The sequence below is a fragment of the Saccopteryx bilineata genome, chromosome 2 (assembly GCF_036850765.1).
Source record: "Saccopteryx bilineata isolate mSacBil1 chromosome 2, mSacBil1_pri_phased_curated, whole genome shotgun sequence".
Classification (NCBI taxonomy): domain Eukaryota; kingdom Metazoa; phylum Chordata; class Mammalia; order Chiroptera; family Emballonuridae; genus Saccopteryx; species Saccopteryx bilineata.
The window spans coordinates 276,218,941-276,239,975 of NC_089491.1; the positions used below are offsets into that span (position 1 = coordinate 276,218,941).

The following is a 21,035-nucleotide window of genomic DNA, read 5'->3' on the forward strand; positions in this document are numbered from 1 at the left end:
GTCGCAGGGTCTAACTCCCCATTTCCACTCCCCATTTCTAACCGACTGAGTCTGCCCCACCAGCCTCCCTCCCCTCTCTGACCAGGCCTCGCCCTCGACAAGCCCCGCCCCGTCGACCAAGCCCCGCCCCTCCAGGCTCGTGCCGCAGGCCCCGCCCCGTCCAACAGACCACGCCCCCAAGCCCCACCACCGCCCCCCCCCCCGCGCGCGCCCCGCACGCAGTGCGCGTGCGCGGGCGTCTCAGGCTCTGGGGCCCTGCGGCCGCGACTCTTTTGTTTCCCCGCCGGGGCCAGAGCCAGAGTCAGAGACCCAGTCGGAACCGGGTCGGAGACCGAATCAGGACCGGGTCGGAGAAAAGTGGGATCTGGATCAGCGGCCGGGCTGGGAGGGGGCCTGGCCTGCCCGATGGCGCGCGCCCCCAGCCCCCTGCCCCCGGCCCGCGCCGCCGCCTGAGCCCGGCCTGCCCGCCCGGCCCGCCCGGCCCGCGCCATGGAGCCCGGCCGCGGCGGCCTGGAGACCGTGGGCAAGTTCGAGTTCTCGCGCAAGGACCTGATCGGGCACGGCGCCTTCGCAGTGGTCTTCAAGGGGCGCCACCGGGAGGTGAGGGCGGCGGGTCCCAGACCCCGGGGACCTCTCACCTGGGTTCCCCCTCCCTCACGCCCCGGGGGGGGGGGATCTTCAATGCCCGGGCTCGCCCCATGTGCTTCCCTGGACTCGGGGCGGCCTTTGAGGGGTCCCCGGTTCGCGGCTTGCTTCTGACAAACATCCCGCTGGGTTCACAGAAGCACGACCTGGAGGTCGCGGTCAAGTGCATTAACAAGAAGAATCTCGCCAAGTCCCAGACGCTGCTGGGGAAGGAGATCAAGATTCTCAAGGTGAGTGGGCACGGGGTCGCAGGAGAGGACAGGCTGGTGGGTGAGTGAGCTGTCTGCTCACAGGAAACTTGGATTTCTGTCCTAGGAACTGAAACATGAAAACATCGTGGCTTTGTACGACTTCCAGGTAAGCTGGTTCTGTCCGGCTGTGTTCATGGTCCTGGTGGGCAGGGAGTGCGTTCAGCCTTAGGCCCCAGGGGCTTGGATGCCAGGCCAGCCGGGCACTGGAGACCCTGGTCGGTGGTGGATGGCTCTAGGCCAGCGGCTTATGTTGGAGGAAGGAGCTGGGTCACTCCATCTGGATTAACAGGGAACTGGGGAACCCGGAGACCCTGTCATCAGCCTGGCTTCCTCTAGGCGTGCTGTGATAGTGCCCACCTTACCATTCCCAGGCTGCCTGACCGTGGAAGGGCTGCCAGGGCCACAGGATCACTATTCCTCTGGCCCAGTAAGGCCTGGCTGGCTATAGAGCCTGGCTCTCAGGTCTGACCTGGTGGCCGGGACCCGGGAGTCGCATCACCAGCCCAGGCCCCGGGTAATAATCCTGCCAGCCTGGCCCACCTGTCTGGGCAGGCCTATTGTTTGTTGACAGTGCTCCAGGGCCTGGCATTGGCCAGTCTCTCCCTGCGTCAGACTGGGGGAAGGGAGGGGCCACAGGAGATTCCTTCTTGCCCGCAGTTGGGGCCAGACACCCAGGGCTAGAGGGAGATGGTTGCCTGTTTGCTGAGGCCACCTCAGACCTAGCTGTCCCAGAAGGCAGCAGTGAGGTTCCCCCACTCCCTCCAGGGCCTGGCATTGGAGGCCAGCCTCAGCTGGGGTTCGGGACCCTAGACGTTAGCTTGGGGACTTGGGAACCTGAGGCTGCGATCTCCTGGCCAAAGTGCTGACTAATGGTTTTGAAACCTGTTTACTGAGGCCACGGGACCAGCCCCTGGCTGAGGGGAAGTTCCCAGCCTGGCTGTCTGTGTTTTGGTGGCCTCCTCCCTCCTCCTCTGTTCTCTCCTCCCCCCTTCAGAGCTGGGCTGTGGCCTTGGGGGCTGTGGCATGGCGTGAGGTGACATGGGGAGGACTCAGGTCTAGGGGGTACCTGGCCCCTTTCCTCCTCCTCCTCTGTCTCCTCCCCCTTGCCTGTCCTCCTCTTCCCTCCTTCTTTCCCCCTTCCCCTTCCCCAGTCCCGCTGGGCCACACACCTGGTTGTGGGCAGTGCCACTTCCTCCAGGGTTGGCAGCCCTGCAGCTTCCCCCACAGGAAGTGCTTAGAGGCCAGCGTGGCCTCTCCCCTCAGCTGAGGCTTGGTGTTTGCCCCCTTGGGGTGTGAGGCGGTTCCCTGAGTCCTTAGACTCCTGTCTGGGACCCAGGAAAAGAAACCATCTCTTAAAAATAGGTAGAAAGTGATTTGGCTCTTAAAAAAGAAAAGAAAAAGAAACAATATAAAAGGGGACATGGAAAAAGGTAACTCCTGTCCCTGTCCCGATGGAGCCGCATCTCGCCCCCAGAGGGGCCACATCCACATTGGCTGTTTCTGGGTCTCTGCAGGGCAGCATGGAGACGGCAGACAATTACATGCCCCCTTCCCCACCATGCCTCGACCTCTGTTCTGCACCATTCTAATCCATATGGGATGAACTACCCCTATATTCTTTCTGTGAGTTTAATACATTTAACCAGTAAGCCCAGTGGTTCAGAGCCCAGACCTACCTATAGTTCCAGTACTGGCTCTGCCGTGTAAACTAGCTGTGTATCATTGGGCAACTGTCTTAATCCCTCTGCCTCTATCTCTTCCTCTAAGACAGAGACCATGGAGTTGTTAGGTTGAAACAGGGTACAGTAGATAACTTTGTGAGTGTTCACTGTCATTGTGGTTGTGGCTGCAGCTTTGTGGTGGTCTGTCACCCCTTATCCCATCGCTGACCTTGCAAAGCCCCTCGCCGATGGGACATCAGGTGATTCTGACCATCCCTGCACACCTCTTTGCTGTGTGTGCCCCCCACAGGGTGGATTCCTAGAAGTAGAACCCCTGGGTAAGAGGGATGTGCACTTTTAGTTTGGGACAGTTGCCATATTGTGCTCCGTAGAGGCCAGACCCTGGACCCGCAGCAGCACTGCCTGTGGGAGGGCCTGTCCCCTCCCTCCCCCGCCAGCTCGGTGATGGACATTCATCTTGGCCCATCTGAGAGATGGAGAAGGGCATCTCTTACAACTCTGTCTTCATTTCTTGTGAGTGAGTCTCAGCATGTCCCCCATGCGTGTGAATGTTAGGGCAACTGCCTGCCCTCCATTCTTTTTTTTTTTTTTCATGAGGCTGGATGGTACCATACTTAATGTCATAGGCCCTAAACCATACTGCCTTTCTCCGCCTTTTACTTACCTACGTGACCTGGGGCAAGTTACTCAGCCTCTTGTTGCCTCAGTGTCAGGTGTGACATGGTAGACACCTGCCTTCTGGGGTGTTTGTGATGACAATTTGAGTCCATATGTTAAGTGTTTACATCTATGTTCACTAGTATTGTTGACCTTGTAGGGGCTCTTTATACATTAAGGAAAGCCCTTCCATTATAGATGGCAAACACCGCCCTCCCCCAATCCCAATCCCAATCCCAATCCCAATCCCAATCCCGGCAGGTTGTTTTTTTGTCTGTGGAGGTTGCTTTGTTCTGCTGGCCTGTGGAATAGGAACATTTGTCAGGATGATGTGAGTTGCCCGGAGGTGGGCCCCCTGCACTCAGTTCTCAGACTCCAAGACCTGTGAGGAGGTAGCCGGAGCCGCTGGCTTTCTGTTGAGGGTGGAGGGGTGGTTTCACCCTGTGTGTGTGCGCAATGTCTGGATGTGCTCTTGCCCAAGAAGAGAAGCCATCGCAGGAACTGGGATATGGCTGTGCAGCCAGGACCAGCCCTGCTTATTAAGCCCTGGAAAGAGGGGCTATACCTGTGGGCCTGGCCAGTAGTGACTCCTCCCGCTCCTAAGGCCAGCACACCATCCAGCTGGTTCCTACAGCTGTATGTGACTCATTCATCCCCGCCGGCAGGCAGAGCCAGCCAGGCTTGTGGGTTATGGTCAGTGAAGACTGTGGTCAAGAGGAGTATCCTGCCTTCCTTTGGGGCCTTCAGGACAATGCCAGCCCTTGGCCTTGCTCTTTCCAGACCCCTGGCTCCTGATGATGGGACACTGTGGCTCAGGCAGGCGTTAGGGGGGCGGGATGCCAGCAGCACTGAAGCCCATGGTACCGGTTTCCAAGTCAGGGGCCTGTGAGTGGGCCCAGTGTCCTGGCAGTTCTGGAAATTGCCTCCAAAGTTGTGTTATTGTTTTGGCTATTTCTTTTAACTTAAAGTTTTAAATTATAATACGCGCCGGACAGGGCCAAAAGCAGATTACAAAATGCTTAGTGAAGGGGCTGCTGTGTCCGACTTGCTGAGGTAAGAACTAGAACTTGGTTAGCCCCCCAGAAGTCTGGCTGCTTTCTTCCCTGCTAGGGACCCCGGCCTGCCCTTTGTGGATACTTGCCCCCCATTCAGCCACCTGCCGGCATCCTGGATGCCCACGGTGTGTCCCTCAGCGTTGCACAGGGAGCTGTGTGCTGGGCATGCCTGGGACAGAGCCGCTGTGAGCGTTTGCAACAAATCTGTGTTGCTTGGGTTTGGGGGTCTTGCAAAAATGTGTAGGCTCTTATGTTATTCGAGGGATCGCACCAGCTCTGGCCTCCTGTGAACGTGGTGGTGCCTGCCTTTTCCAAGTCGGGCTGGCCCAGGGTTGGGGGAGAAGTGCTGGAGAGGGCAGGCCGGGCTGCCAGCCCCCAAGAGCCGCTGGCACTCGGGCAGCTGAAGGAGGCTTCCTGGAGGCAGGCAGGGGCCCTAATTCCTCGGGGTGGGCCAGTGTCTCTTCCCTCAGGGAGCTGTCACGAGAGCCCAGCCAGGGGCAGGAACAGCTTCGTCCCTGCCAGCCTGTGGCCTTTGCCACCTTCTGGAGCCAAGATAGCCAGCTGCGAAGAGTTAACTAGGTCAGCACCTGCCGCCCACCGGGCCAGCCCCGGGTCACCAGACAGTGGGCTCACTAAGGGAGGACCTGGGATCCTATTAAGTAAAGCACCTTAACGCCCGGGCTGGGCAGCCTCCTACGTGCCCAACGCCCAAACCGGCCCTGCCCCCCAGCCCCCATGAAGTGGAAGGGCTTCATTTCATTCCTTTAAAGGCTTTGCTTTTTTGGCCCTCCCTTGGGGGGTGCACAGAGGAGTCAGGACTCCAGGTGCCAGCGCAGCTCTGCGACACCTGCCCCTTGCCAGCTGAGTGCCAAGGGCAGCATCACATGCCCTTTCTCTGCCCACTTTCTCCCCTAAGCAGGCTAGGAGGTTGTGCTGCCCTGTGCTAGGGTCGAAGGGTGTGAGGGGAATGACCACGGCACTGAGGGTGAGATCAGGGTGTTCGCAGGGTCTGATGGGACCCTTCCTTGGTCACCTATGTGGTCACCAATAATAATGTGACGAGAACTAGCCACCTGAGGACGAGAGTATCTGCCCCTTCCGGAAAGTGTACCCTCTCTGGGACCCCAGCAGTCATTAGGAGCTACAGGAAGAAGTCCTGGTTCTTTCAAGTGTCTGGACTGAGTCTCGACTGAGTCCCAAGGTGCTGGCTTGGTGCTTGGTGCCCAGTCAGTCCTTACTCAGTCTCCAGCGTAGCTTGTGAAAACCAAATTTAGCACCAGCGGGGGCAGGCGGAGGTGGAACCCGAGGTCTGGCCAGGATTTGGGTGGGCAGCGGGCTGGGCAGAGCAGGTCAGCTGTGGCCAGAGCAGGTCAGGTGTGGCCAACAAGGCCATGCTGACCTCTCCCTCCATGCCAAGGGGGACTAGAGAGCTGCTTCCCTGGGGAGGGGTGAAGGACACCAGCCAGGCAGTACAGTGACTGCATGGGCACGAAGCCTCCCTGCTGGAGCACCCGGCCAGCCAGGAGACGCTGCAGCCTCGTGGCTGGGCTTCACGTTCTCCTAGTCCCTAGCTTGGCATGGGTTTGGGGGTGGTGTGTGTGGGGGAGGTGAGGACACACTGCAGCTGGCCTGGGTGAGTGTCCTCATCTCATCTGCGAAGTGACCTGGGCTCGTGGGCTGATGGAGTTAGCACACACAACCCTCCAAGGGCCCAGGTCACAGGCTGAGACTCAGCCCCAGCCAGGAGGGACCTGTCTGAAGTTGTCCTCCCTCCCAGGGCAGTGGGTCTCCTGGGTCTCCCCAGGCCTGAAGGCTGTGCTCTTGCCTCTGACCTGCCTCACTCTTGAGGTCCTGCTGGGCTCAGAGAGGGGGGTGCGCAGGTCTCTACTGAGTGACCCCGGGCTGAGGGACAGAGATCAGAGGGAGGACAGGAGCTTGGACCCTCCACAGCCCCATGTGGCCAAGAACCTCTGACTTCCTGCTTACTGAGGGATTGAGTAGCCCTAGGGAGGCTTCTGGATGGTCTACTGGGGGTAACAAGTGGTGACCTCTGGAGGGAGGGGGAGGGCCTAGGGCAGAGTGAGTTCTAGGAGCAGTGAGCCAGTAGACCTGTGGGGCAGGGCCGTGGGAGCTTGCCCTGGCTGAAGTATGGGATGAGGGTGGGGCCCGTATGGGGAGCCAACTCTTGTCACTCTGCCACAGGGTCCTCCTTTCTGGGGGAGGTTGTCCTGAGTTCTTGGGGTGGCCCTGGAGGCAGTGGGGTGTGCACCTCCCAGCCAGCAGCCCTTGGGTGGTGTGGGATGTCCCTGGCAGTCCTAGTGGATGACTCCTTTCCACTAGGGGTACTCAGTGGGGGTAGAAGCTGTGATTCTTTACGTCTTGCCTGCCTGTCTTTGTCACTTTGTCCCCGCCTGTTCTGGCTTGGTGGGTTAGTTTGGGGCTTTCCTAGAGAGCCAACTGTCAGGAAGACAGGCAAGAGCTGGAGGTCTGGGCCCAGCCGCTGTTCTGCCCTCCAGCTGTGTGGCCCAGGGCCAGGGGCTCAGCCTCACTGGGCCTCGCAGGACAAATGTGTTCGCAGTGTCCCCAGGAGCTCAGTGGGGAGGAGTACATTTGGGAGCTCTGGGACCATGCTCAGCATCTCACTGGAGGTGGTCACGGTCAAAGTGATGGCTGGCGAGGGAGCAGGTGGCCTGGGTGTTTCAGTCTCTGGGTTATTTTTGGGTCCTTATCTCTGGCACCGTACTGCGCCCTCTGCTGGGTCCTCGGCCAGAGAGCTTCCCCTGCCTCCCGCCATCACCATCCTCTCCATCCTGGTCCTTCTGTCTCCCCCTTACCTCCCCTGCACCCTGCTCCTATGCCTGGGCCCGCCCTAGCTTTCATGTGATGGGGTGACATGGGTTGCTTCTGTACCTGACCCCATGTTATCTGGGTCCCTCAGCTGGCCTGGAGGGCTGGGCTTTCAGGCGGTCTCTCTGCTGCAGGGCCGGGCAGGCTGGGCTGATGCCTGCCCGTGTGGATGAAGCACACCCCCTCCAAGGCTTATGCATCCCTGCTGGGACGCGCCCCAAGTGAGGGGCCTGGAAATGCCAGGAGGGGTGTGCTGACACAGGCCTGCTTGTCCCCGGGTGCTAGGCCCCAAGGGGTTTTAGTGTCAGCCTCACACCTGGGGTGCACAGCCACATCTCTGCCTGCTCCTGAGGCGTCTTCACCCTAGACACAGTACTGCTCTGTTGTGGAGCACTGGGGTCTTGGGTGGGTGAGGGGTAACACTTAACATTCCCACAGTCACTAGGGGCTCTGTGTCCCTGCGTCTCACCCACTGGGTGTGTGTGTGAGGCCAGACCCCGACCTCCTGGGGCAGGGCCTGAGCAGGGGTCCTTTGTCCTGCCGGGTAGGGAGCAGGGGCATCCCTGGGATCTGAGCAGGGGGTGGACAGTGGTGGCCCACTGCTGGGTGTCAGGCCTCCCTGGAAGGCTGCTGAGAAATGTCCCTTCTGTGGCTCCCACCTTCATTCCTCCCAAGGACCCCATGGGTCCAGGATGCTTTGGGGCCCGCGCACAGGCTCCCTTCGCTGAGGGGGCTGGAAGCCAGCACCGCCTGTGGAGATGGGGATGGGCTTGGTGCTGGGGTGCGGAGGGGGTGCCTCCTGGTTTCCAGGCCTAGCATTTCTGGTGCTGGCAAGCCCCCTCAGTTAGGGAGATCCACCTGGGAACGAGTTGGGGGCTGTCAACAGGAGAGCAGAGGCTCATACTCCATCTGCCCGTCTGACATGGCTTATCAGGCCTCGGTTTACTCCTTTGTGACCTGGAGAAGGTTGCCTCAGGGAGGAAGTGCCCTGTAATCTGGGACAGCTCTCGGGTGGCACAGGACCTTGTGAGGCTGGCCTGGGCTCTGACTTCTCTGTCTCATGGGGCAGACTGAGTTGAGGATGCTGATGGCACCTTGACACTGTGAGTGGCAGAGGGCCAAGCCAGACACTGGCCTATCAGTGCCCGCCTATAATTCTATTAGCATCTTTGATTCTGAAGCCTGGAACCAAGCCTGAGGGTCAAGGCCCTCAAACACCCTGGCCATGTCCCTTCTCAGGGGCCTAGGTCTCCCACTGAGTGGGCCCACTCTGCCAGGACTTGCATATCACTCAGAATGGAAATTGAGCCCCGATCAAATCTCGGGGCCCGGTCTGTCCCTGACCTTGACAGAGACCTGGGCAACTGAGGGAAGTGGAGTACACACACCCCTCTGACACCTCTCCTGGGACCTTGGCCCATTCTCCAGGCTTGACAGATAGGTGTTCTGACTGGCTGCCACTCCTGTCACTCAAGTGAATGATCTCAAAACCAAAACACCAAAGCCCACTTGGCTCTCAGACATCCTCTCTCCCTGCCACTGACCAACTGGCTAAGCCCTGGTATGCAGGCCCCAGGGCAGCTGGTGTCCACACTCCCTGGCCGTGCCTGCCTATAGCCCAGGTGGTGTGTTCAGGGTTCCCAATGCCCAGGCCATGCAGGGCTGAGACAGGCTCCCCAGGGGGCGCTTCCCTCACCTCACTGCCTCTTCTGTGTCCTGCAGGAAATGGCCAATTCCGTCTACCTGGTCATGGAGGTGAGTCCCTGCAGGCCTGGCTATAAGGACCCCTTGTCACCTGGGGCAGGGCAGGCTACACTGTTCGTGTCATGTGTCTGAGGGCTTAGAGCCACCATGCCAGGCACCCCAGTAGTCTTGGTCGGTGACTGAGGAGTGGGGAGTGCCCCTGTTGAAGCTTTTCTGCAAGCATGGGTTGCAAAGGACACCTGCTCTAGGGAGGAGCGACGGCAGCTGGTGCAGATGTAGCATGGTGGGGAGACCTGGGCTGCGCTGGAGGGTGTGCCCGGCTGCTGACCAGGCATGTTGGTCTTTTGCAGTACTGTAACGGCGGGGACCTGGCTGACTACCTGCACAGTGAGTGGCATACTATAGCCGGTGGGCGGCACACCCAGGCGCACCCTGACCCAGCCTAAATGGTGGCCGCTGGTCTTCCCGTCCCTCTGGTGCTTGCCAGGGAAGAATGAAGGGGTCAGGAACCATCAGGGAGGGCCCCGCAGGGCAGACTTGGTCTAGAGATGCTCCGCCAGGATGCGGTGCCCTCCAGGTGGCTCCTGGGCCTGCAGGGTCCCTAGGGTACATGGCTGGCTGCTCTGCCTGTCCACCTGTCATTTTGTTCAGTCTCTTCTCCTTGAGGGCCAGGCCCCGGGGCTCATTGCAAAGCCACAGGCTGTGGGCCCACCCTAAGGAGATGCTGAGAGGTGCCCTAAGCAGAGGTAGGAGCCAGACAGCAACAGGGGGCTGCTGGGTGGGGTGTGATGCTGATCAGGCCAGAGCTAGGCGGGTGGCATGTGGGGAGAGCCCAAGGCAACTACAGGCTGGACAGGAGCACGTACCTGCAGTGTGAGTGATGGGGGCCCACAGCCCTCGGGAGCTTTTGGCAGGGAGCGAGTCCCCCCACAGGGAGGGTTTGTGAGGTCCCTATATCCCCACAGCAATGCGGACGCTGAGCGAGGACACCATCCGGCTCTTCCTGCAGCAGATCGCGGGCGCCATGCGGCTGCTGCATAGCAAGGGCATCATCCACCGCGACCTGAAACCCCAGAACATCCTGCTGTCCAACCCCGGCGGGCGCCGTGCCAACCCCAACAACATCCGTGTCAAGATCGGTGAGGCCGGGGCCCATGGGGCCCGCAGGCATGGGGAGGCTGGGGCCCGCAGCTGCCCTGCTCACATGTCTGTCCTCGCCTGCAGCTGACTTCGGCTTCGCCCGGTACCTGCAGAGCAACATGATGGCGGCCACGCTCTGCGGCTCCCCCATGTACATGGTAGGTGGGCACCCGCCCTCCCCCCTGCCCTGCTGCCCTCCCTGTGGCCTCACTCAGTAGTTGGTCAGTGTGGCTGTCCCCTTGTTTCCCACCATGTCATGTCTGTGGTGATTGGTTCACACCTGGCTGGTGTCTGTCCTGATTGGCTGGTATCAGACTCAGTCAGTGCACACTCTGTGTCCACTCTTGCTGTGGCGCTGACCCGTGTTGCTGTCTGTCACCTTACAGGCCCCCGAGGTCATCATGTCCCAACACTACGATGGGAAGGCGGATCTGTGGAGCATCGGCACAATCGTATACCAGTGCCTGACAGGGAAAGCGCCCTTCCAGGTGGGCAGGGGCTGGCGGGTGGACTGGGTTGCACCCTCCTTCACCAGCCCTCTATTCCAGGGCGCATCTGTGTGTCTGTGTCCATCCGAAACAAGTTAATGGTCTCCCTCCTGCCCATTTCAGTGCCAGTGTGACCCACTAAGTGGTGTCAGGACCCCAAGCTCTGGGGTGTGCCCCACATTTGGGAAGGCCAGCTCTGAGGTGGGACTGTGCCCCATAGGCCTGCGTGTCCTATAGCAACTGCGTGGACCAGCCGGTGGCTCTCGGCTGCATGGTCAGCTCACCCTGAAGTCTGCATTTTCTCTGCGGGAGGCGCAGAAGGCTGTTCCCACTGGCATGACAGCCGAGGAGGCTGGGTGCTGTCCTGGTCTCGGCTGCACCCAGTCCTGGAAGGGTGTCTGCTGGCACTCGGCAGTGTAGTGAGGGGACAGGTATGAAAGGTGTATCCTCACGGGACACACTGCCAACCAGAAGGCTGAGCTTTTCAAGGGTGGGGGCATGAGCCACTCCTGAATTTCAAGGAGCAAACAACCAGTCACACCAGGTGCCTGGTGTCCCAGGCCCAGCTGCTGCTTCAGACGGCATGGCCACGTGGCTGCCCTGTGCTCCCCACACTCCTCCTCCTGACGGGGGCAGGGCAGGCCCGTCCTTGGACATGTGCACGGGCACTTGGTCCTGGCCGAGTGACCTCAGGGAGCAGAGCAGCTGCCCAGTGCCACCAGGTTCCTTAGACCAGCATCCCCTCCCCACCAGGCCAGCAGTCCCCAGGACCTCCGCCTCTTCTACGAGAAGAACAAGACCCTGGTGCCCACGTAAGTCCCCTCCCCTGGCTGCGGCCCTTACCCCTGCAGAGCCCCGCTCCCAGCCAGGCTGACCTGTCTGTCCTCTGGCCCCCAGCATCCCTCGGGAGACTTCAGCCCCGCTGAGGCAACTGCTGTTGGCCCTGCTGCAGCGCAACCACAAGGACCGCATGGACTTCGGTGAGCTTGCCCAGTGGCCCTGGCTGCGGGGGAGGCTGTGCTGGGAAACCACACCAGGCGGGTGGGCCTGGGCCAGACGTAAGGAGCTCCCGCTGGGGCTGACTGTGCACCTGGTGTGATGCTGGCCCACACAGGTGCCAGGGCCCCCTGGGGCTCAGGGTTGGGGGTCCGTCATTGCGGGAATCCTGGGGTTGGAGTCCTAAGGCTTGCTCACTGCCCTCTCCTGTAGATGAGTTTTTCCGCCACCCTTTCCTGGATGCCAGCGCCTCCGTGAAGAAGTGTAAGTCTCCCGGGGGTCCCCTGCATGTAGCATGTTTGGGAGGTGGGAGCTGCCCCTCTCCTCGGTCCCTGGGTTTCTCTGTGCTGGTGGCAGCTGTCCACAGCAGGGGTGAGGTCTGCAGAACAAGCAGAGGACCTGACTGCCTGTCCCCACAGCCCCACCTGTGCCCGTGCCCTCGTACCCGAGCTCTGGCTCGGGCAGCAGCTCCAGCAGCAGCTCCACCTCGCACCTGGCCTCCCCGCCGGTGAGTGCCCGGGCAGGGTGGTGGCAGTGCTGTGTGGCTATCCCTGTGGAGTCCTGGCCTGGCCTGGGTGTGGCAGTTCAGAGATGAAAGGGGGGGTGCGGCCATTGGGGGAGAGCGGGCTGAGCCCCCCTCAGCACCCAGGCCTGGGCCAGGTCTCAGTGGGCTCCCCTCTGACCCAGTCCCTGGGGGAGATGCAGCAGCTGCAGAAGACGCTGACCTCCCCAGCCGACGCCGCGGGCTTCCTGCAGGGCTCCCGGGACTCAGGTGGCAGCAGCAAGGACTCGTCCTGTGACACCGATGACTTTGTCATGGTTCCAGCCCAGTTTCCAGGTCTGAGGGCTGCCATGTGTGTGGTCAGGGTTGGCGTGGCCGACATGTCAGAGGGACCCTGTGTGTGTGTGGTTGCAGACCTCTCCACCTGTGGGCCCCTGGAGGGCTCCTGTGAGCTACCCCTCCAGGTCAGCTTGGCTGCAGGGTCAAAGGCAAGTCTTGCCAGTGGTCAGTGGGTGGTCAGTAGACCAAGCCCGCTCTCCACATGCCCTGCCCTCTGTACCCACACCCTGTCTGTTTCTCCTCCTTGGCGCCTCATGCCTTCCCATTCTCATAATGAAATTCTCTCCAGAGTGAGTACCTGCTCAGACCTCTGGGATGGGAAGGCCTGTCCTGGGGTCCTCAGAGCCTCTCACAGCTCTGGGTGCTGGCACTCCTGGGCCCGGGGTGGGTTGGAGTAGGTTCTGGATGTCCCCCAGGAGCAGCAATGACTCCGACTGAGTGCATCAGCTCCACTTGTGTGGGGTGGAAAGGCCCTGTGGCCAGCCTCAGGCAGTGTAAGGAGTGCAGTGGGAAGACAGGATAGCTGTGGGGTCCGTGGTCTTGCAGGAGGAGTTGGGCTCAGCCTGGGAGCTGTGGGGTGCCTGGCCTGGACTTGGCTGAAGGCTGGGAGAAGATAGGGACCTCAGCATCTCCCCAACGAGCACTGACGTTCAGGCAGGCGAGGGGAGTTCCCATAGAAGTGACAGAAGAATGACATGAGAGTGCTGGGCCCAGCATGGAGCCTAGGCCCCTCCTTCACAGGAAGAGGCACCCTGGTTTCACTAAGCCCTGCCGCTGCCCCCAGCTGTGTCTGGAATTGTGTGTGGAGCTGTCAGGGCGTCATGCTGGATAAGGTATCTGGGAGGGCAGAGTGGACACTCATCCTGATTCAAGAGATGCCTGGGCCCAACCTTGCCTGTCTCTTGTCCTCAGGTGACCTGGTGACTGAAGCGGCCAGTGGAAAGCCCCCACCGGACAGCCTGATGTGCAGCGGGTAAGCTCACCCCACTGCCTCACCAGGGAGGGGGGAGGGGCTCTCACAGGCGGTTCCTTGGCCCCATCTGGGGTCAGGCGGTGCAGGGAGGGTCAAGTCAGCTCTGCCTAAGCAGGAGGGGGCCAGGGTCAGTGCAAATGTTGGCTGCCTATCTGCTCTGTCCCTTCCAGGAGCTCACTGGTGGCTTCAGCTGGCCTGGAGAGCCATGGCCGGACCCCATCTCCATCTCCACCCTGCAGCAGCTCCCCCAGCCCCTCAGGGTAAGGAGTCCAGGACTAGGAAAGGGCCTCCCAGCCCTCATGGGCCATTCAGCAGAAGGGACTGTGGTGAGAGAACACAGTCCTGGGGGGGGGGTGGCTGTGGGGACCACTGGGACTGGTGCCACCAGCACTCCTAGGCCTATAGACCGGAAGGCACTGGCTCCCAGGGCTGGCAGGAGCTGGGCAGGCCTTGATGTTCTCTGTCCCTCCTGTGGTGTGTCTCATGGCTGGTCCTAACCAGAAGCCACCTGCACACACAGTGGCAGGGGTGGACCTCAAGCAGTCCCTGTGTCCAGATGGGGCAGTGTTGGGTGTGTACAAGAGGTCTGGGTATGGGGTTTAGCCTACTTCCCGTCTCCGGTGACACCCCCCCCATCTGTCTACCTCACAGCCGGGCTGGCCCGTTCTCCAGTAGCAGGTGCGGTGCATCTGTTCCCATCCCCGTGCCCACGCAGGTGCACAACTACCAGCGCATCGAGCAGAATCTGCAGTCGCCCACGCAGTACCAGACCCCACGGTGCGTGCAGGGCCCGGGGCCAGGCGTGGACTGCAGTGAGCACCCCATTGCTGCCCCTTGAGAGGTGCCATGCCAGCCACATGCACAGCTGTGCAAGCAGCTCACAGCACGGCTCAGACGGCATCTGGGTTCACGACAGCTGCCTGGTAGATGTCAATAAAGTATCTCAGTGTACAACCAATATCGATTGTGGCAAGTTACAACATATAGCAGTCAGGAGAGGAGGAGAGGACACCTTTTCTGTAATTCACAAAGGCCTCTGGGCTGATGTTCATCCTGGTGACACCTCGACTCTGGGCCTAAGGGTGCCCTGGGGACACAGTGGGGCTCCTCGCCTCCTAGTTGTCCTCCATCTAGGAGGCTGAGGGGGACGAGCCATCTGGCAGGGCTGTGGCCTCACTCCTAGGCTCCTGTTCTTGTCCCCAGGTCCTCTGCTATCCGCAGGTCGGGCAGCACTAGCCCCCTGGGCTTTGCACGGGCCAGTCCATCACCCCCATCCCATGCTGAGCACGGAATCGCCCTGGCCAGGAAGCTCTCCCTGGGTGGGGGCCGGCCCTACACACCATCTCCACAGGGTGAGTCCATGCACCACTGGTGGTGCAGCCTCTACACTGGGGTGGGACTGGGCGTCTGCCCGGCAGCATGAAGCCGGGACATGTCACCTCCACCTGGTGCTGACAAACAACCTCTTTTCTCCTAGTCGGAACCATCCCTGAGCGGCTGGGCTGGAGCGGGGTGCCCTCCCCCCAAGGAGCTGAGATGCGGGGTGGCAGGTCCACTCGTCCAGGTAGGTGTAGCACTAGCCCTCTGGGCGTGGGTGTGGATCTGGGGAGGGGTGAGGACCCAGCTTCCGCCCCACGCTTGGGGTGGGGCTCTCCTTGTTCTCAAGGCCTTGGTCCTTACAAGCAGAAGGAGGGTAGGAAGTCAGGCCAGTTCCAGTGTCCGTATGCCTCCCTTCTGTGCTCCGTGACCTTCAGCAAGAGTCTCAGCTTCTCTGTACCTGTTTCCTCAGGTGGCTGAGAGGGTCAAAAGCAGAATGAACGGACTTGGTGCCCCCATACACACGCCTGGGGGCAGCGTGTGGGCTGCTAGCCTGCACAGCCCCCTCCGTGCTGTGACCCAGTTTGCCCTGTCCCAACCCAGGTTCCTCTGCGCCTGAGCACTCTCCCCGTGCCGCTGGGCTGGGCTGCCGCCTGCACAGCGCCCCCAACCTATCTGACCTGCACATCGTCCGCCCCAAGCTGCCGAAGCCCCCCACGGACCCTTTGGGGGCTGTGTTCGGCCACCCGCAGGCCAGCCCCCCACAGTCATCCCATGGACTGCAGTCCTGCCGACCCCTGCGTGGCTCACCCAAACTGCCTGACTTCCTGCAGCGGAACCCCTTGCCCCCCATCCTGGGCTCCCCCACCAAGGTAATAGGTCCCCGGAGTTCTGGACAGTAAGCAAGATGTCCCCTCCTCACCCCCCTCCTGCTTCCACAAGATGGGGGGCCCTGAAATCCAGAGGCAGTGCATTCAGTGCACTGCCCCCAAAGCCAAAGCACCTGTGTGGCCCTTAGCAGAGGATGCCCCAGCCCTGGTCCAGCGGTCCACAGCCCCAGAAAGCCCAGGCTGCCTCCACAGGAAAACTACGTATTCCATCCCCCGGATTCAGTTTTCCTGTCTGTGAAGTTGGAACAGAACCTGCAGCCACCCTGCGGTGTTGTATTTGTGCACACCAACCCGTGCACGTGCGGTCTCCTCCAGCAGGGTGGTGTTGGCCATAAAGAAGGAGTTGTAGCTTTACGCACTGGCAGCCTCCTAGCCAGTGAGGCTCATCCAGGGCGCCAGTTCCCGATACCTTGCCACGACGACTTGAAATGTAGTCGGCATTGGCAATTCTTGGCAGTCCTTACGGAGACAATAAAAATAAGTAAATAAGTAAATAAAGACAGGGTTGTGGAGGTTGGGGCTCTGGACTGGGGCTCTAGAGACTCAGGCCAGGGCTGTAGACCTGGTGGGGTGTTCACAGCAGTGTGGCGGAGGCCCTGGTTAGGGGGCTGTTCTCAGCACCCCACTTGCCCCTCCTAGGCTGTGCCCGTGTTCGACTTCCCCAAGACCCCCAGCTCCCAGAACCTGCTGACCCTCCTGGCCCGGCAGGGTGTGGTCATGACACCACCACGGAACCGCACGCTGCCTGACCTTTCGGAGGCAGGTCCTTTCCAGGGGCAGCAGCTGGGCCCTGGCCTGCGGCCCCCAGAGGACACCAAGGGCCCCTTCGGCAGGTGTGTGGGAGGGGCCCCCACCACTGCCCCCATGTTGCCCCTTCTGAGCCTCCCTCTGCTTATCTGAGGGGTGCTGACAGCTGCCCCCGGGGATGGCAGGAAGACTGAACGGCCCGTACACGTGCAGCTCTGTGTGCCTGGCAGGCAGTGAGCGGTTATGGGGGTGGGCCTGCCTGTGGGGGGCTGGTGCCCAGCCTCCGGACCCCCATGTCGGCTCATCACGTCCTCACCTCTCCCTGCAGGTCCCTCAGCACCGGCCGCCTCACCGACCTGCTCCTCAAGGCTGCATTTGGGACACAGGCCCCGGACTCGGGCAGCTCTGACAGCCTGCACGAGAAGCCCATGGAGATCGGTGCGTGGGCACCCCGGTGGGTCAGGCGTGACGTGGGGCGGGGGGGGGGGGGTCTCAGAGGCCTAGTGCTGGGCCCTGAGCAGCGCCTCCTCGCCTTCTCACAGCACCCTCTGCTGGCTTCGGAGGGAGCCTGCAGCCTGGTGCCCGCGCTGGGGGAGCTAGCAGCCCCTCCCCTGTGGTGTTCACTGTGGGCTCGCCCCCCAGTGGGGCCACGCCGCCCCAGGGCCCTCGCAGTAGGATGTTCTCAGGTGAGTACCATCACAGCGGGGTCGGGAGTCCTGGGCTTGGGGCCTCCCTGGGCCCTGTGCAGGCTCTCAGTGCCCCAGGATGGCAGGTGGGGCTGGAGGGGCATGGCCTCCACTATGGGCTTCACTCAAGGGGAGAAAGGAGTGTAAACCGAGGCCCAGCCATTTCAGAGAAGGTGGTACCAGGGCTAGGGTCACGTACGGGGCGGAGGGGCTCACAGGGAGGTGGGAGCTGGTCCTAAATGGGGGCCTCTCCTCACAGTGGGCTCCTCAAGCTCCCTCAGCTCTGCTGGCTCTGCCTCCGCCCGCCACCTGGTATCTGGGGCCTGCAGCGAGGCCGCCCCCGAGGTCCTGGCTCCTGGCCACTGCTGTGGCTTCGCTGACACTGTTGCCGCCAACCTGGAGGGGGCTGTTACCTTTGAGGCCCCTGACCTCCCCGAGGAGACGCTCATGGAGGTGAGGGGAATTGGGGGGGGTCTAAGGCTGTCACACGTGTGCCCTGGCAGGGTCTGGGTGACGGACGTGGGCTCCGAGCTGGAGGGAAGGGGTTGGAGCAGAGGCCTGGCTCCCCTGAGCACGTGCTCCGGTCCCCGCAGCAAGAGCACACAGAGATCCTGCACGGCCTGCGCTTCACCCTCGTCTTCGTCCAACACGTCTTGGAAATTGCCGCCCTGAAGGGCAGTGCCAGCGAGGCGGCCGGGGGCCCCGAGTACCAGCTGCAGGAGAGCATGGTGGCCGACCAGATCAGCCTGCTGAGCCGCGAGTGGGGGTGGGTGTGCCTGGTTGGCCAGCGGGGCGGTGGCCTGGGGTGTGGGGACCCTCAGCCGCCTGACGCTTCTGCTGCTTCCAGCTTCGCAGAACAGCTGGTGCTTTACCTGAAGGTGGCCGAGCTGCTGTCCTCGGGCCTGCAGACTGCCATTGACCAGATCCGGGCCGGCAAGCTCTGCCTGTCGTCCACCGTGAAGCAGGGTGAGTGGACCCCGAGGCGCTCCTGGGAGGGTGAAAGTCAGGGCCAGGGTTAGGTACTGCAGGTGACCATGGGGAGAGCCACTTTAAGCAGCCAGCCTGGCAGTAGTGGGAGGAGGGCAATGTGCGTCTTGGAGCGTGGCGAGGGGCCAGGCTGACGGCTGCCCTGCCGTAGTGGTACGGAAGCTGAACGAGCTGTACAAGGCCAGCGTGCTGTACTGCCAAGGCCTGAGCCTGCGGCTGCAGCGCTTCTTTCTGGACAAGCAGCGGCTCCTGGACCGTATCCAGAGCGTCACTGCCGAGAAGCTCATCTTCAGCCACGCCGTGCACATGGTACGCAGGACCCCGGGCTGGGGGCAGGGCCACCACTTGGCTGGGTTTCCAGAGGCGGCTCCTGGGCTGGGAAGAGGCCCCACACTGACAGACGACCTGTGGGCCCCAGGCCCAGCCACAACCTCCCCAAGACTCAGTCTCCCCAGCTGGTTGTGAAGCCTCTTAGCAGAGACTGGTGCCAGCACCCAGCGTGGAGACCCTGCTCACTTGATGCGGGGCGGCCGAGGCTTCAGAGTCCTTTTGTCCAAAGAGAGCTGCCCAGAGACAGTGCTCGTTTCTGGGACTATCGACTTACGGACTTAAAACACACACTGAACAGATGTTCTAGAAGAGTCTATCTTCTCCCTAGGGGTGACCCCTGACCACGCTGGGGGTGGGGTAGCTGCTGGTCCGACCTGTTAGCCCCTGGTTGCCCACTGTCACATGGGTATCTGCTTAGACACCCCCATGATGTCTGGCTGAGCAGGTGCAGTCAGCCGCCCTGGACGAGATGTTCCACCGCCGGGAGGACTGTGTCCAGCGCTACCACAAGGCCCTGCTGCTCATGGAAGGACTGCAGCAGCTTCTCACGGACCAGGCGGACGTGGAGAACATCGCCAAGTGTGAGTGCTGGCTCACCTGGGGGGTTGGGCGGGGGCAGGGCCGCGCTCACGCTCACGCTCACGGGCCCTTCTTCCCACAGGCAAGCTGTGCATTGAGCGGAGACTGTCGGCCCTGCTCACCGGGCCCTGCTGACCAGCATCTGTGCCTGACCTCCTGGAAGCCTGCCTGCATCCCCAGAGGCTGGACCTTCTCCACAGATTACATGGTTGGGCTGCGAGGGACAAGCCTGCAGCCTGGGTCCTGCTCCCTGGTGCTGGAGAAGGCCGATGTCCGCACCCTGTGTTCAGAGCCAAGTCTCCGGCTACGACTATTTCCCAGGCCCTGGCTGGCACTTGGCTACAGGGCACTGGAGGGCCCGCACAGAACCTCAACCCAGGCCAGTCCCCCGGCTGCCTCCAGGGCAGGTAGGGACGTGTGGGCATCCCCCTGCCACACCCAGCGAAGCTCTGCTGAAGACAAGCAGGGCCTCACTCAAGCCAAAGCCTCCAGACCTGCCCGGGGCCCACCCAGGAAACGGCGTGAGCCCCTGGCCCCTCTCCTTCCCCGAGACCACCACCCAGCTTTGTGAATCACCGAGCACTTTATGCAGGTGGACTGGCACCGGGACTGCCCGCCCAGCCCTGGCTGCTGTACTAGAGGCGTGTGTACATACCATATACATATATACATATATAAATAGCCCTGCTGTGCCAGCTGCCCAACCCTTGGGGAGACACAGCATCTTATTTAAATGTTCTCTTAGGGACACACTGTATGACGCACCGAGCTTTCTAAACCCAGAGCAGATGTGGCAGTCTTTCACACTTTACTTATGTCTTATTTTCTTATTTTTCTGCACTTTTTTTGTTTGTTTGTTTAAAGAACAAAACTCATAGGTGTTTGAAACATTGTTTTAGAAGAGTTGGGGGACATGGCAGGCAGGTGCACCTGCTTGGCTGACTGTCCTGCCATCCTGCCCTGTTAGGACAGCGGGACCCCTGCCTCAAGAGACAATGGGCAGGTGGGAGGAGGGGTGTTTTGTGCAAAATCCTCTCCATCCAGCTTTCCCAGTAGATTTTGATGTGAAATCCCTCCTCCCCTCCTCCTCCCTCTTCCCTACCCCCTGCAAGGTCCTGGCCTCTGTCAGAGGGGTCAGGGAGACCCACCTTCAGGCTCCAGAGGGCTTCCCAGGTCTGCCTAGCTCTGCCCAGCTGCCTCGAGTGTATCCCCAGGAGGGCAGAAGGAGCCCAGGCAAGTCCAGGCACTGGGCCAGGGGTGTCAAGTCTACACTACAGACCCAGACAGAGACCCATGCGTGTTTGTGATACTTGAATATTGCCCGGGCTTGGACTTGGAAGAAGCCCTGTGACTTTGATTTTCTCATCACCAGTGATTTCATTTTTTTCCTTGCTGCAACAGGATGTGTTCCTATTTATTGCTTTATGGTCAGCTGGCTCCACAGGAGGGGCTTTCTTCCCTGTCTCTCACTTAGTGGCACAGAGTGTCCTGGGTGCCTCCCAGTATGTGCCACCAGCCGGTCCTGCTCTCCGTGAGACAGCATACTCAACTCTCAATCTACTTCAAAAAAAAGAATTTTGTGTGTTACCCGCCCCCCCCCATTGTGTTCAATTGTGTAATATCAATTTAAGGAAATAAACCTTGGGGAATTGTTGAGTTGGTGTCCCTGAGGACTGCTTTGTCACTGTCTCAGGCCCAGCACCTGCTTTCTCATCCCTGTCCACCCCATGTCCTGCAGCAGCATTTGGATGGCCCTACACACAGGCTGGGCTCAGCTTGAGGAGCGGACCCCAGGGCAGGGGCTGAGGATTTGTGGCCGGGTCCCAGCAGATCCTGCTCACCTGGGCTCCGGGGGACACCTGCCTCTCTGTTCCCTGGGGGTTCACCTCGGAGGGGAATGCAGGTCATGTGGTGACTCCTTGTACAACTTATGAGGAGCCAGCGCCAGACTTCACACAGCAGCCACGCCCTTTCCGTCCTCACCTGACTGACTTCTCCACATCCTCACCAGCACTGGTCTTCCTCTGATTCTTGACCTTGGGCGTCTTTCTGTGGGCTTATTGGCCATTTCTAGTTCTTTTTCGGAGAAATGTCCACCCGGGGATGTTTTGGCCTCTTTGGAATTGGGGGGCACCCCTTTCTAATCCTGAGTTGTAGGATTTGCATTTGTTCAACTATATACTGTTTTTGTGCGTTGGAAATGATTCATTAGATTGCTAA

The 21,035-nt window shown here is 60.9% G+C and overlaps 1 protein-coding gene across 3 annotated transcripts; it reads left to right on the plus strand.

The window, feature by feature from the left end:
• The first annotated feature begins 223 nt into the window (after positions 1-223).
• On the plus strand, positions 224-20,471 carry ULK1 (unc-51 like autophagy activating kinase 1). 3 transcript variants are annotated; one of them, XM_066260862.1, is made up of 29 exons: positions 556-600; positions 783-875; positions 961-1,002; positions 2,950-3,091; positions 8,860-8,892; positions 9,192-9,228; positions 9,807-9,980; positions 10,066-10,139; positions 10,368-10,469; positions 11,223-11,281; positions 11,367-11,449; positions 11,679-11,729; positions 11,885-11,973; positions 12,153-12,303; positions 13,219-13,279; positions 13,450-13,539; positions 13,931-14,056; positions 14,483-14,631; positions 14,757-14,843; positions 15,200-15,468; positions 16,126-16,319; positions 16,562-16,671; positions 16,776-16,919; positions 17,179-17,372; positions 17,513-17,685; positions 17,767-17,885; positions 18,058-18,215; positions 18,682-18,817; positions 18,898-20,471. In XM_066260862.1, exons 3-29 carry the CDS (start codon positions 971-973, stop codon positions 18,948-18,950), a joined length of 3,090 nt encoding a protein of 1,029 aa, XP_066116959.1. In that variant the 5' UTR covers positions 556-600; positions 783-875; positions 961-970; the 3' UTR covers positions 18,951-20,471. The 3 variants fall into 3 exon arrangements, with proteins under 3 accessions (XP_066116958.1, XP_066116957.1, XP_066116959.1); XM_066260861.1 differs by lacking the exon at positions 2,950-3,091 and having other exon boundaries at positions 224-600; positions 12,222-12,303; XM_066260860.1 differs by lacking the exon at positions 2,950-3,091 and having other exon boundaries at positions 225-600.
• Positions 20,472-21,035: the final 564 nt, after the last annotated feature.